Genomic DNA, 16,230 nt, shown 5'->3' with positions numbered 1-16,230 from the left:
GTCAACCAAAATAATAGGCAATCAACGCGAGTGGTTGCATATTAATTATGAATATTGTGTCTTTGCCTTTGAGCAGGCGAATATGCAAGGGAGAGGTCATGTGGATTATACAACTGAATATAAAAGCCTCCAAAGTGCTACTTAGCCCTTTTTAATGGAGGAAAACAGCCTTATTCTTCATCAAGTGAACATGGGCACAAAAAACAAAAGTGGAATGCGGTTGTATTATGAATTATGCCAGGCCGTGATTAACAAGATGAAAACTATTTAGCTGGATTAGAGGGTTCATAATAAACCAGCTATTTTACAAAAAGCTCCCATGGTAGCTCTGGTAAAAAAAAACAAACAGTGGCAATATTTAAAGCCAGTGGAGGCACAGATTGGGTTGTGTTCGATTTTTTTGCTGAAGCCGAGTTTAGTACAATTATACTGGTAAGAGAAGAAATACTGATGTCACTAAGAGAGATACTTTAAATGACTGATCACCAGAGGCGGGACAAATAATCGATATATAACCCGATACAGTCTCCTGTGCTTCCCTGAGGTATTTCCCTCTTTGCCTGCAGACATTTCCTCGAATTCTCCTCGGCTATCCCAAAATTCAGCTTCTCATCATGCCAGAGAAATGAGGCGTGAAGGTTTATACCTTATTTCGAACAACCCCCGAGCTTTAAAAAGTCACATGGCGTGTCAGCTCAACGTGACTTATGCCATCCTGGGACAACCATTGCGGTTTTGAGGCAAACCAACACAGTTTATCCAGGTGAATCACTGTAGCAAATCATTCCCCACAAAACCCTCCTGCAAGGATGTGTTTGTCTGCCCAGCAAACAAACAGCAGTCAATACCGCAACTGGACTTAATACCTCATGGACACGGAGCAGCAGGAGGGTGATGCGTCCTGCATTTAGCCATTATTCAGATAATGAGGATTTTGTTGGGGGTCAGGGTCTAGTATGTTTCCAGCAAAAGTTGGAAAAACAAGTCTCAGAATTTCTTTTCTTAATTTCTTTGGACCAACATTACGCCGACTTTCAGCTCACAAACACTGCAGTCAAACCATAACAACAGAAGGAAATGGTTTAAGATATCCCACTGACACCAGCAGCCGAGGCCCTGCCGCTCAGATGAATAATCCAGCAGCCGAGGTATGAATGCTCCCTTACTGGAAATTCGTTGTACTGCGAAAATAAGTATTTTTTCTTTTCAGTCTGTCTGCACCAAAGATCAGCCCGCATAACTTACCCACACTGCATCAACTACAGCGCGTCACCAAAAAACGCAGCGTCAGCCGGAAATCCAAACCTGCCTGCAAATGCGTAAGATAACTTATAACTCCTTTATGATTTAGTAGTGCCCAGAATCATTAGCGAGCCGTCCGTCTGAATGGATAAGACCTCAGTGTGGTCACAATCCGTCTGGTCTCCATTAACCGGCATCAGCAGCACTTTCTTACTTGTCTAAATTTCATTTGGACCAGACCTCTCCTAAATAATTTGGAAGATAGTGGAAGATGTTCCGAAGGCAGTAGCCTGTGATGGCTTTAAGTTCACTTAAGCTCGTGGATTGATTGGTATGTTATCTCCAGGAAGATGTATAGGAGCAGCTAATTAGATTTGATCACTTACAATTGCTCCTTAGCCGCCAAGTAATCAATGCAGTCTAATTATTTTTTCGTTCCTGCGCCACTTTCTCTTTACCTTCTCTCACATCCTCTCACTTTGCCGTTTCTTTGCCGTTCGTCCTCCGTTTTTCATCTTTAACTCCCTCCTTTGCTGCACCCTCTCTTTCCCACAGGGTTTTCTTTCCTCTAACCTCAATATCTCTTCCTCTTTGGCTGTTCCTGCAGCTGCTTTGACAGTTTTCCAAGAGGAGTAAATTACAGTTCCCCTGGTGGTAACATCACACATATGCAGACATGCGTAAACGCACACAACAGAGACATAGTTTCTTTAAAATAGAGAAAAACAACCTGCCGTCCCGATGTCTCTTGGCTTCCTGACAAGGTTATTGCGGAGTTGGAACCGCTCACACCTTCTGACAAGACGAAACGCGTGCATACGCTGGTACAGCAAGTGCTGTGTGTGTTTTTTGGAAGACAGTAGAGGACAAATGCATGTATCACACCTAGCCGGGCAGGTAGAGGGAGGGTGTGTACTCTGGTTCCGGTGAATACAAGAGAGCTGTCCAATGATGTGTGAAAGAGAAGCTGCAATTTGTCCTTGTTCGCCGCCCCCCCCCCCACTATCGAAGATATCAAACACACATGTACGTGCGCACACAGTCAAATACACACAAACACATGAACGAACGGTGCCCCAAAATGCACCAACAGGAGCGGAGAGTAGAATAGCTCTCCAATACGCCCGTCCCATTTGTCTCAATCGGCCCGCTGTCTGCTCGGTCAGTCTTAGGGCCTCAAAGGGAATACAGAATAGAGTGCAGCTTTTTACACTTACTCAGCCTCACTGTACTCAGTATCCCTCTGACCTTTTGTGGCCTTGCTGTGTGCACTAGATACGAGGCATCCTTCAGTACAGCTCAAGAACACGCGTTTGCAATTCTCATTCACACGAAACGAGCCGCTGCCGAAAACCACGCAAAGTATGTTGACCCCACAACATCTGGATTCATCTCGTATTCAATAGGTTCAAGGACTCGTGTTTAAGGTCAATAAGCGAGTCGCATTGTGAAAACCCTAAAGGCCAAATGCACAGATGCTGCAGTTTGGGTCACTTCATTTCGCTTTAGTTTCGGTTCAGTGAAGTTAATTTCAATTTCGGGAAAAAAGGTCCACGAGGTGAAAATCTGAAGTCAACAAGTCGGCAACATGAAAAACTCTTGATTCTTGCTTCGCTAAATACATTTGATGTACTGTGGAGTGCAGGGTCTAATAATAATGATAATACAACTGCTGGATATCTAGCCGGTATTTATCACCCCCCTCGCCATCCTTCCAAATTATCCTGTATTCATTGTGGGCTGTGACTGTCTGAGCACAAAGCAGTTCATACAGGCCATTATCGATCCATTAATTGGAAAGTGGCCCATTGTAGTGAGAGGGCTGGGCAGCACAGACAGACAGGAAGAGATGGAGGCTTGAGATCAGCCTGGACTCTAATTGGCAGGAAAGAGGTTTCTATGAAGTGGCATAATGTGCTTTTTATTGGCTTGCAGGAGGGGTGGGTGGTGTCGAGATGTAGAACACATGCTCGTTCAAGTGTGACATGCCCCCCCCCCCCCCCATCCCTTTTGTCAAGATAAGACACAATGGGATTCAGTGGTTTATTCGAAATTAACTCAGTATCAAAGTTGCACAGTGGCCCCCCCCGTTTTTAGATGATTAAATCAATGGTGAACTCTGGCAGCGGGGAGACGGGAAAAATGCTTTTTGTAAGTGATTTATCACGAGGATGTCATTTGAGATGTACGTCGCGCAGCTGTGACACTCCGGAAAATTCGTTTTTCCCTCGACGTCCTTTCAACGGGATCAGATTGGGCGCCAACACAGCTGAGCTGATTAAAAGACATGTCCAAGGATGAGTCCCTGGTCAGGACAGTACTGAAGGGGGTGCATCAATATAAAGATTTCCATCTCCTTCCATCCATTTATTTTTTCGAAGAAACCCTAGTTGTTATCGTTTCAATGCCAAACCATTTCAAACACTCTCTGTGGTCAGATCCCAGCCATTGATGTGGGTGTTTTTCTTTCTGAGCCTTGTGAAGGAGGCGGAGGTGCAATATAATGTTCAGGTAGAGAGAAAAGGTGCCGGCAAAACCATAGAACGTGAAAGCACCGAGGCGGCCTGTGTGACCTTCACACACCCGTTCTCATACGGAGCCACCGCGGAGCACGGATGACATTGAAATGCTGTATTGACTGTGAGTCAAGCTGTGCATGTGAAAAACGCCGGCACAAGCGAGCATTACTCACCGAACATGACATTTTACTGCTCTCGATTCAGGAGCGAGAGCTGCGCACTGCATAGGGAAATTATTTGTGTTACTGTGATGAACACCGCTAACACAATGTGAAAGCTGTTTCTCCTGAAGGCGTTTGTTTCCCACCCTCTCTGCTTCTCTGTACCTGGGACTTTGAGCTTCTCCCGCAAAACGCATTCTTCTCTCTCTGCCTGTGTTCTTCATGAATTATGCTGGAATCACACGAATGCTTTCTGCTTCAAACGCTCGATGAGGGGCGCACCCCGGCGCTTGATGCTGGTGAAACCGTCAGGACTACAGCCTTGATAGCTGGCGTTCTTGCTAACCTCCTTAAGGGAAAAGAACGATGACAATATGAACTCCCATACCAGGTCAGCCACTGCCTCTGCCTCCTCTTTCGCATTACCAGGATTTGATTGGCTGAGTCCAGCCTCACGGGGGCGGGGTGGAATGCATTTAATTGTTTTTGCATTAGTTGTTGTCATTATCGCTGAGGTTAACAGGCATTTCTGTAAAAGCCAGGAAGCACGCTGGGATCTTTGCGGCCCCTTATCTCAATGGAGATGATTTAAAATCCCTCATATGCCGTCCTTTGCTGTAATTAACGAGAGGGAGACAGACCGGGCGAGAGAGAGAGAGAGACGCGTCCAGCTCTTTCCAGTGCCAATGTGATTGATCCAGTCTGCAGTGCACTGCTGCACAACACAGGGCTGCGGATTGTGGAGTGTGTTTGTACAGGTTATGAAGAACGGGGTTCGTACCAGTGTCCTGTTCTGCTGCGGTATTTGTCCTACATGCCACACTGTGTCTTAGCGTGTGTCTCCTGTGTGTGCACAAGCGTGTGTGCGTGTGTGCTTTTTCCATCGATCCACAGAGCATGAAGCCCCCCCCCCCCCCCCCACAGCCCCTGTGTATGATCATGTAACCCAAAAGCAAACAGACCGCACGTAGAGCACACAGACGTCCCAGTTCCACACAAACAATCCCCCCCCCCCCCCCCCCCGCATGTGGTGATAGAAAACAGAACAGATTGGGAGTGGCAAACTTTATTTTGAATCTCTGTGCATCTTTGTGCAGTAATTGAGGTCACTGGATGTTAAGTTGACACTGGTAGTCATTGAATACATGATGTCTAATTGCTCTGTTTAATATGTTAGTATTCTCTTTCTCTTTCCTCTGCAATTAATCCTGTGTCACGAGATCTAGTCTCACAGCAGGACTGGTTTCTGTCGAGCCGCACTACATCCCTCTTTTCTCTCTCTCTTCTCCACAGACGGACAATTTCCCCGCTGAGCCTAATTATATGGGCAGCAGACAACAGTTTGTTCAAAGGTAAGAGTTCGGATTTGTAACCGTCATCACATCTCGGACCGTTTTTTGTTTTCTTTTTCTCCAGCAGTCCCAACGCAATATGCCAACGTTTACTCATCTGACAAATGATCCTACTGAGTTGCGGCAGGAAGAAGAAGGGGCATGTGCATTTAATTAGGTTTAAACGTGGACACTCACAGTATTGGCTGTATCCCGCAAAATATCATCACACACACACCTGCCCTCTTTTCTTCCTCTCTTTGAAAAAAAAAACAGAAAGGAGCACCCTGTCGTTCAGCTGTTTCCCTTTTTTTTCTTAATGTCTCTAGTAGTTCAACATTCAAAGACCCCGAGCGAGCGAGCCTCCGAGACAGCGGCCACGGGGACAGCGACCAGGCCGACAGCGACCAGGACACCAATAAGGGCTCCTGCTGTGACATGTCTGCAAAAGAAGCCCTCAAGCTGAAGGCCACTGGCGTGAAGCCGCCGCCTTTGGAACAAGGTGAGCCCTCATTGGAAAAAAAGTGAAAGCTGCAGCGCCGGCCGAAAAACACTCCAACGGCCATCAATCTGTTTTCTCTGCTGAAGTTATTTGTATTAACGATTGGGCTCTTGACTTGCCTGAACGCTCACAATCACAATCTCAACTTATTCTTGGCTACTTTATTCTCCCCATACTTTGTTCTCTAGACTTTTCTCATTGAATGTGTGTGTCTGAGTGAGTGTGTGTATGTGTGTGAGAGGGTGTGAGTGAGTGTGCATTCTACACACGTCCTCAGTTTATCAAAGCAGACAAGCCCATTATGTTTTTATAAGCCCAACTACTTCAGCCTCTCCATTTAGTCCCCCTTCCCTGAGCAGCCGTCTCTGAAACTTTGATAATGGAACATGGAAAATGACTTAGTGAGCGGCAGGCCATGTAGCTTCGCAGTGTGCTGATTAAATATGAATAATTATTCTAAGCGCTGTGGGTCGGGCAGATTACACATGACATGTGTTGAACAATAACTCCCCAGATATGGGTTGTTGCAGTCCTCCCTTTACCCCAGCCACCTCACATGATTAGTGCAAGGTCAGGGGGGGGCGAGAAGAAGAGCCAGGATTGCACTGTACAGCAGGTCGAGAAGTAATGGGACGGGAGGTTTGGTGGATTTCTCCCCGCTGTGGGTTATTACCGCACAGGTAGTCCCAAAGAAATACAAATTCACTACCCCGAGATGTATGTATCTCACCCACTGCCTCCAGAAGTGAGGCGCTGTATACCAGACATGGATTCTTTGTAATGGCGCCATTAATCCAGAGAACAGAAGGGCTGTTTTACTCCGTGCGGAAGGACAATGACAATTTGTTCAACGCTCTGTGCTCCAATACGCATGTCTGACTGGAAAGCATTTTTCCCCATCATTTTCACTGGTTTATGGTTTTAAAAAAAAAGCCCCACACGTTGGTAAGAAGAATTGGCCAATTAAAGAACTCCATATGTTTCTCATTTTCAAAATGTTCTCATCTAATTGTCCATGAGGGAGTGAAAGAATCTATACAGGCAACACACATGACAATGGGAGCTGAGAGTGGCTTTGAGCTGCAGCAGACAACCAGCGCAGTGCAAATAGAACCTCTTTTTGGGACGTGTACCTCGATCAATTTCCTGTTGACGGCCTCAAACAAGGACATTGTCGCACCTGCACACAAACACACACACACTCGAGTCCAGAGGTGGGCGGACAATCATCGAAAGGTCCGTAACCCGGCTGCGCCCGTGTGCCGCTCATCTCTGCCCCCTTCCCCTTTTGTTCTCACCCTCCGCTGCGCTCTCACCCCACGCCGCTCCACGCCTTTCGTTCCACTCCTCCTCCCATCCTTGTTTTGGGGGGAAATCGATTAACGCGAGATTAGACCGTTAACCGCCTGCAGCTGGCTGTGTTTAGCCAATAACATGTGGGCTCAGCTAAAGCTGTGAGGCGGGGGGGAGGCGGGAGGCCAAGGCGTGGTGCAAGAGCGGTGATGAGGAGCGAGGCGTGGTGAACATCGCTCTGGCGGCGTTCCAGGGGCATCTTTATTAATTCTCAAAAGACACCGGCTGAACGCTCCAAAGTGACAAATAACGCCGGGCTCCTCCGAGTTAATATTTACATTCGATAACTCTCAGAGCACAATGTCGCCGGCTCAGAGAGTAGCGCTCCCTCGTCTGAACGTCCTCCTGCTGGTGAAGACGAATCACCGAGATGGTCACCTTGTACCTGGCGAGCGCGAGAAGAGCGGAGTCCCATCTGCCGCCGCGCCTTAAACCAACCCCCCCCCCCCCCCCCCCCCCCCCCCCCCCCCCCCCCTCACAAACAGGTGATGTATTGTAGTAATTTTATGGCAAATTAATAAACGCTCGGTGAAAAGGGAAAGGGGCGTACGGACAGAATTGAGCTGTAACAGTAAGATATCGTTTCCCTGGGCGCACACTCATGTACAGTCGGTGTATTATCAAATGGGGGGGGGGGGGGAAGGAAAAAGGGAGCTTGTCGTTGGTCACCGTTCCCCGGGGTCATTTTCCTGCCGGCTTATTTTCTTCACATCTCAGCACTTAGCAACTACTTCATAGGTCTCTCTCACTCTCTCTCTCTCCCCCCCCCGGCCTCATCCATCTCATGTCCTCTGTTCCTCTCCTTCTCTCCGAGCCTTCCCAATTACTCTCTGTGGCTCTCCCTGCTTGCTCGCCTGCCAGGACACCGCGGCCTCGCTCGCTGGCTCCGTACAAACAGAACTACAAGTGCAAAAAATCATGTAGTTCAAGTCCTAATCAATCCTCAGCCCTGCTTCAGCTCTGAGCCTTCATTGTCACCAGGTTGTCGGGCTTTCAAAGTCGTGACTCTCTTTTTTTGTTTTCTGAATTTGTCGTCCCCCCCTTTTTTTTCCCCCCCTTTTCCTTCCACGCTCTTATTTATGCACTCCTCTGGTAATAGGCATGGGTAGAACAAACACACAACTCCCCCATTTCCACGCCTGTGATTCCTCTTCTCCTCTGATGATCAGCTTCCTTCCAGACAACATAATCTGGAAATCTTCCCAACAAGGGACCAGTTGCAAATTGATTAATTAGGCCTGCGAAATTGGTTGCAATGTATTAATTAAGCCCAAGTATATCAAATGCATTATTTTTTTTAATTTTCTTTTTTGCGTGTGCCAGTTTTAAACGCCGATTAATTGACGCTCCAATGCGCCCGCCGCAGACGCCGATGCCGGCTCGTCTGGCTCCGTCGGAGTGGCTGGCAGCACATCGCTCGCCTCTGCGGAGACAACTGCCACCGTCGCTATCCCGAACAGACAGGCGGCTGTGGCGTGGAGAGATGGTGCCCACTGATAGGGCTGTCCAAGGAAATGGAGACAGAGAGAGGGGACAGGGAAGGAGGAGGAGCGTGGTGGCACCGATACCGCTCCGCCGCAGCAGCTGACCCATCCTAATTAGCCGCATTTGGAGAGTTAGAATCGAACCGCCCCCTGCCTTCTTTTTCAAAGGGAGGATATGAGGAGGAGGGGAGGGAGGGGGGTGCGAGGAGGAGCTGCTGCTGCTGCCACGAGGACAGTGAGGAGCGGCAAACGTGAGGACGCGTTCCTATGACAGCACAGGAGAAGTCCTTGGTGCCATATGTGAATCTCTCAGCTAAAGCAATTTAAATCCAGAAATATCTTCTATTTACTGGAATGAAGCTGATGCAGCGATCGCTTGTGGCCATTGAGCGGATACCAGCTAATCCTTCACAGGAATTACTTCTCTTCTTCCGCAGCTTAATTAAGTTGACATTTCAGCCATTCGGTAGAGTACATCACCGACATATTTTATCCTCCATGAACTGCTCATGTCAAATAACCAAGTCCCGTTGCCTTAACGACATCACAGGATACCTTACTGTTAGTGTGCTTGTATGTGAATATTCCATTGGGAACAATTAGAGCCCATGAGAGCCCATTTATCCCTTTAGACATAGCACTGTTGAATTTCGGCCACTTTTGTTATCCCTAGCATTAGCACTTCTATTAGGCTAAATATAGAACCCGGAATAATACGCGTGATAAACATTTTTAAGAAGCACTTTCCCGTAATGGCTTCTGGAGACCAGTGGTATTGTAACAATCCCAGCAGGAGGCAGGAGGCGGGCACAACCTTACATGAATTCACCTGTAAAACTAAGAGTAAACAAAGTCTTTCTGTGCTGTTTTGTGAATCGTGCTTTTTTTTATTATTTCCATCAATCCACACTGAGACCAAACTAATATTTTCGTTTTAAATCGCTCTTAAATATTCCCCCTTCTTCCCCTCGTGGCCGGCTTAATCTTAAGTCTCTAGAATTACTGTACTTCTCCAAAGTCGTTGCAATCTCTTCTCTTTCTTCTCTTTTATTCGCCACAGTTAATTTTGAATCATGAATGGACCTTTGATTAAAACGAAAAAGAAAAAAATGCAATTCCAAAATTAATTGACTGGTCAGAAGTCAGATCAGATGCCCTTTTCACACTTGCAGCCATGGCAACCTCTATGCTCACTCCGTTCAATAAACCTTTATCTGTCTGTCGGAAAAGGGCAGTCCATTCAGCATCGCTCATATTTCACGGACAGATAAATGCAGACAGGGTTTTCATTGGGGCTGGTGTAGATGTGTGCCACGTCCGCTTCTGAGTTTTGTATTCAAATGCAGCAGAATCAGCTTGTTATGAATTCATAATGAACACACATGTCACTTTGTTTTACCCAGAGCATTTAGGCCAGTTGTGGCTGCAATTAATAATGAATGTATAATGTGTTTTGCAGATATTTAAATATATGTTATTCTCTTAGACGTTGGTTACTCAAGAGCTTGTGGTGTGACTGGTCCACACGTACCAAGCTTTGCATTATTTTGTTTTATCGGTGCATTGTAAACAAGACATAACACAAGATAAAAAGAAAACACATTTGCGGAAACAATGACGGTTGTTGCAGTTGCACAGTCACAATGTTACTGTATCCCAGTCTGATGGGTGAACTGTTATCTCTCCTTGTTTCACAGACATTTATCTGTGCGCTCTCTGTTCCGGGTAAAATATTGTTCATGATGCAAAGTTGAACAAGCAGGAGAGCGACAAAGTGAAAGAAAGAAAGTCAGAGTTCTGACAAAGCACAAATCAAAATACAACAAAAAAGAGAAAAGAAACGACAACAAGTGAACAAAGCGACACAAAATCGAGTCGCCGAAAGACAGGCTGCTTGAAGACCCACTTCTTCTGAAACTTTGCCAGCGGGCAGCGCATCCAAAGTGACGGAGCAGCGGCGCTGCCAGAACATGACTCATGTCCACATCTCTGGGATGGACAAACTGGCTTTCAGACATTTATACATCAAGGCAACACAAGTCATTGTGTCGTGCACATTTCAAACACAGAGGCGATTCAAAGAGTTGACACATCATCTGTTAAATGCTTTTAAAAAGAGAGATAAAAAAAACATTAAAATGCAAAGAGAACGAAAGAGGTCAGAACAGAGATGTGAATACAGGAGTAAGAAAATTAAGGCTAAAAGCTTTGGATGAGTTTTAAAGGTGCAGTTTTTAGACCTGAAAGTTTCTAACCAGGATTGAGTCGTGGTCTCGTCTGGCAGCTTGGTCCATCTCTGTGGTGCTCAGGGTTTTGTTCTGTGTTCAGTTTGCACTCTGATGACCTGAGAGACTAAAGTTGCTCATACATCTAAAGAGAGCCACTGATTTTGGCTCCAAACCATTTGAGCGTTTTAAGGAGGAGCATCGGTGCAAGTATCTCGATCTCTGGATGAAATGTGAGAAAAGAATCTGTGAGGATTTGAAAGTGTCGGCTTTTTTTCTTTTCCATTAACAGTGCATGAAGTGAATGTGATTTTCAAATACACATAACATTCATACTTCTCATACCCTTCAGCCAAGTGATTGAATGGCTTTATTGCAGCGGTGCATGAATGGCTAACAATCCAAGTGTTATATTGTCAGTATCAACAATATGACACCAAATGTCGTATTGATTTACACTTGGGGTAAAAAACACGATGAATGAAAAATGAAATCCTCGTAGAATAACTGCGTTCCTCCATAAATCAGTGCAGCAAGAAGTTTGTTTTCAAAGCTCAAATCTTTAAGAGATGTTCAGAAACTATTGTTCTCTTCCTGACAAGGACTCACCTTCACTTTGAGTGTCGGCCGCTACGAGTCTCAATCCGATACTGTGCATTTAAAGAAATAACAACTTTTATAATGCATTTTAACAGCTGTACGCTACTAACCCTCGATGGAAGTGATGGTTATTATCATTGTTGGTTGGCCCGGCTCATGTTAAAGCCTTGAGAACACAAATACAGATAGATACATCCTTTTTTAACTCAAAGAGAAAAGAAATGAATAAATCTATGAACAATTCACCTCCTTTAAAAAAGCTGTTAGAGTGCTGCCACCCTTTTTGAATTCTCAGTACATGTTATAGTTTTAGTTGTGGGACTTTCCCGTGTGAAATATTTGCATATTGCTGACATTTTTGACAGTTCTTGCCAAGGCTACCAACAATTGCTTTTCCTTCACAGTTTGAAACAAAAAAACTTGGCAGTGCGAGAACAGAGCAACTGCTAAAGACTGTTTCATCTGACAAACTAATACACTTCAAAGATGTAGGATCAGATCGAGCCAGATCCAAGGCCAGTATCAGAACATCCACATCATAAACATCTCTCGTTAGCAATTCAGCACAATGAAATGTGTTGAGGGTGTGCTCTCAGGTGCAGCGAGGCCAATTCTAATGTGTGACTGTTCCTTCACACCATACTGGAGTCATCGTTCTGCAGGTTAATGGACAAACATCTGCCGAGAGCGAGGAGCTTCGTTTGAGAGCTCTGTAATTAGTCCGTTTACAAACATTACTGTGAACAGGTAGCATATGGAGCAGTCGTGGTTTCATGTGATGCTATCACATCTGTCTGTTTAAACAAGATTAATTGAGGCCATCAGAGTGTGTTTACACTGTTGTTTCAGCGGAGACACGCTCTATATGTGTGTCGTTCCAGTGAACTCTCCCAGCACCACGAGCGGGACTCCTCCTCTCTGCCTCTCACCGGCTGCCTGTGTGCTCCTCTCATCGATAGTTATCTATTTCAAATCAAATTTTCTTTTCTCTCCATGAGTCTTTTTACATGTTTACAAATATCAAACCACGGCTTAGAATCCATCTCTGTTTGTTGCCTGGCTGTGGAGAGACGACTGGAAAAACAAGCAACATCTGAAACCAGCAGCCAGATGCTCGTGTTCTCCTCACTGTGTGAGCGAGCCGCCGAACACCGAGGATTTCTCTTTGAGCCTTTCATCTTCTGCGGCTCCTCATCTCGTCCCTCGGCTCCGTGTGGCCTGTCCCTGGCCGGGCTGATCGCCTGAATCATGGCAGCATCACCGGCTACTGTCCTGGTGGGGAAAAGTTAAAAACCATCAGCAATCTGGACCAGGGATGCTTCACTCAAAGTCAAATAAGATTTGGGTGCGGGCGTGTGTGTATATAAATATATAAACATATGTGTGTGTGTGTGTGTGTGTGTGTGTGTGTGCGCCCATCCACACGTGGCAGATCGTGTGTTCACCCTGTTCTGAGAGGATACGGTGGTATCGCGCAGCAGTGAGGCGATTTGCGGCTAAGCTAGTGGAATCCCGTGGAAAGCCTAAAATCTTGTGGGGTGAAGGGAGGGGAAATATCACAGTCTTTGGATTTCTTCTCCCTCATTATTGAAGATTTAAAGGGATTAGTCCATTTTTTTTTTTTTTGAATACACAAAGTTTCATTAAATTCCATTGTTGTGATGTTGGTTCACGGAGGCTAATGTCCATTCTTGCATCCTTCCTCTTGTGCTGAGTGTGTGTGTGAGTGTGTGTGTGATATCGGGGCTGGAGTGTGTGTGTGATATCGGGGCTGGAGTGTGTGTGTGTGTGATTCCCACCTCTAAACCTCGGCTCGCCTGCACGGCAGCTCACCCCCCCGATCCCCATTCAGCCAGTGAAGCCTATCTCAAGCACTGTGGCACCGCAGCATTGGAGTGTGTGTGTGGGGGGGAGTTTGATGAATATCTCTGACTCTTACCACTCAGGCTATAAATCTTTGACATTATCCCTTCACCCTGATCGCTGCAGTGAATAATTATGGCATGTTTATGGAGGCGATGAGTAAAAATACATCTTATTTCAATCCGAGCGCTGTTACAACCTCTGGCCACCAGGGGACTGGACCTTTCATCCGGGACAAAAGTAGAACAAAATGATGTCGGATTACACAGAGTGTTTCTTATGCAACTTCCAGTAAAGTGTTCTCTCTCCTTACACCATAACAGAGAACATCGCAGAGTATTAATCTGAGTGTGTGTGCTCATTCATAGTAGAGACGTTGAAAACATACAAAGCCATTAATGGCTGCTGGGATGTTATTTAAGGCCTATTAAAGAAAGTGTAGGCGCGCTGAGCCTGAGGATTAGTCCAGAGTCGTGGAGATTTAAAGTCAATCACTTCTCAGCCGCATTGTTAAAGTTTCATCCACTGTGAAACCGCTGTGATTGTTCCTCTTATTGTTGTTGCTGCTGTTTTTGAGGTGCTGTTTGTTTGTTGTGCGTTGCCTCCGCAGCTCAGTGGTAAAACAGTGTTCACACGCACAGCATTTAACACACTTTTTCATCCTGAAGTGTAAGAGTAAGTTCTTGTCAGGATTCTCACCTGCAGATGACTTTGAATCCGTTTGTTTTGATAGCTCTTTTCCGTGCAGTCGATCTCAGCCACCGAGACGGAGAGGCGGTTTGATTACTCCGCATATTTCATGTTTACACTTTACACATGCACACAAAACTTGCTTTGCTGTAAACACACTAGTAAACCTACATCATCAGCCAGAGTGAGTGTTTTCACACCGGTTGAGAAGGAGCTGCCAAACTGGTTCTGCTGCGCATGTGAGATATATATATTTGTGCTCTCACAGCAAAAGCAACCGAGGGAATCCAGTGTGTTTATCAGCTCCATCATCACAACAGACGAGTTTCTGCTCGCGGTTGTTCCCTTTGTGTTCACCCAGGCAACAACAATGAAGAACGGGTGTCTGTGCTACGTGTGACATGATATAAAATACAGTGTTTTAACTAGAGCCCAACGGATGCATGGATTTCGATATAAATGCTGAAATTCAGATGTGGCAATGATTCCAAAGATGTTGTTATCAAAACCTTATGACAAAGAAATGTAATTGAAGGTCATCTTACAGCTTGACAGTTTAACTTTTATATAGAAAGAGAAGCATAAAGCAAAACTAATTACAAAACTTGAATGAATAAAATTAACTTTAATCATCCTTTCAAATTTAAACATACATATTTTTTCTGCACTAATAATTCAGTAAAATAAGAATATGATATTGGTGTCTGATATCATCGGCCAATCAATGGGTCTTATTTTAACCTCCTATATTGAAAAGCTCCGTTAGGCTGGAATCATTAAAAGCTCAGTTAAACGTGTGTTCACCTTGCACACATTCTAGTTTGTATTCACATCTTCCAATGCTGATATATATTGAGAAGCTGTGGCCGTGCATTCACAGCGTGCAGATATTTGCTGCAGTGTTTCTGCTTGTGGGTGGCCTCAGGTGGGCCCTCACAAACAGGCTGAATGGTGGATCAGAATCAATGCTCTGCAGCCTTGCGCTCGTATCCGTGTCGCAGATTCACAGACTGACTGACAGTATCAACTCCTCTGTGGAGTCCTACGCTGATTCGTACAAGGCCGAGGGCTTCAGAACACAATGCTGCTTTCCACTGTTTCCTTTTTTTTTTCCTTCATTAGAAAATAACTGTGAAAAATTCCAATTTGTGGGCAGATTTAAAGGTTCAGGCGAGCAGAGGTCACCAAACCAATTGAATTCTTTATCAGCGCGCCTCGCTAAGAGTATTGTGTTACAGAGCAGCCGAGGAGCTGTGTCAGTATCTGCTCTCAGTGGGGGAGACATGTTGTCCAGCACAGCAGTGGGGAGGACACCACGGAGCAGATTATAATGATACAGAACATCGTCACTTCCTGGACCAGAGCCACTCCGCAGCCATCTGTCCTCTGACCACGGACAGCCGGCACTTGTGCACGTGTGTGTGTGCATGTGTGTGTGCATGTGTGTGTGCATGTGGATGTAATTCTAGACATTAACCACACTCTTCTACATATGCTGGGATAGCTTTATTTTTAACCTCCTCCCTATCGTTTCTCATTCGGATACAATGTCATATTCATCCCTTTCCGAGCTGATTGATGGGCCTCGAGAACTTGACTGGTTTCAAATTTTTACGATCGTATATAAGCGATCAAGTGAAACCTGAAAGCTGCTCACAAACTGTGAAAACTGAAAGAGCTGCTTGCTTTGGCAGAGGTTAAGTAACAGTGGAGAGTTAGAAGAAGCAGTCGGTGCAGCGCTGACGTTAATAGTTTTTCCCCGTGCGTCGGGTTCCGGTTGTCGGTTCCGTGTTCGAGGTTCTCGCGTCAGCCGGTGACAATATTGTGGGAGGTGAAGTCACGGCTGGCGCTGGTCTTATTTTTTCCCTCTCTGATTTCATCATGCGCGTTTCACTTGCTATACCCCGCTGCTCGGTTATTGAATTACGTGCGTAGCTCTGCTCTAGATTTGACTGCACACCAGCTCCTTGGCAAACTGGTGGGTGCTTGTTGTGCGACTCAGTGGCTAGGCATTTGTTTGAAGTCGCATTTGCCGATAATAAAGAGCAACTTAAGAATCTTAGACCCAGTTGAAATGGCAGTAAGTGTTTTATTCATAAGGATTTGAATGGATTTGCTGGAACAGCCACAATCGGCGTACTTGCTCATATTTGTTCCATTTGAATAACAGAATGTTGTCGCTTGACTTCTATTCTGCTCAGTTGTTGATATTGAACGCAGGAACATTATTAATTACAAAAAGCACCAAGGGACAGATTGT

At 45.6% G+C, this 16,230-nt stretch overlaps 1 protein-coding gene across 2 annotated transcripts in view; it reads left to right on the top strand.

The window, feature by feature from the left end:
* The window catches only part of pcdh17 (protocadherin 17), a 56,647-nt gene that overhangs the window by 16,290 nt on the left and 24,127 nt on the right, over window positions 1–16,230 (top strand). For both annotated transcript variants that reach the window (XM_062381304.1, XM_062381296.1), the window contains exons 3-4: window positions 5,216–5,274; window positions 5,583–5,755. In XM_062381304.1, the coding sequence (XP_062237288.1) occupies window positions 5,216–5,274; window positions 5,583–5,755 (232 nt within the window). The remainder of the gene's footprint in view (window positions 1–5,215; window positions 5,275–5,582; window positions 5,756–16,230) is intronic.

The sequence above is a fragment of the Platichthys flesus genome, chromosome 1, assembly GCF_949316205.1.
Source record: "Platichthys flesus chromosome 1, fPlaFle2.1, whole genome shotgun sequence".
NCBI classification, from domain to species: Eukaryota; Metazoa; Chordata; class Actinopteri; order Pleuronectiformes; family Pleuronectidae; genus Platichthys; species Platichthys flesus.
Note: the sequence above shows the minus strand (reverse complement) of the source record. Positions and strands in the feature narration are given on the sequence as shown.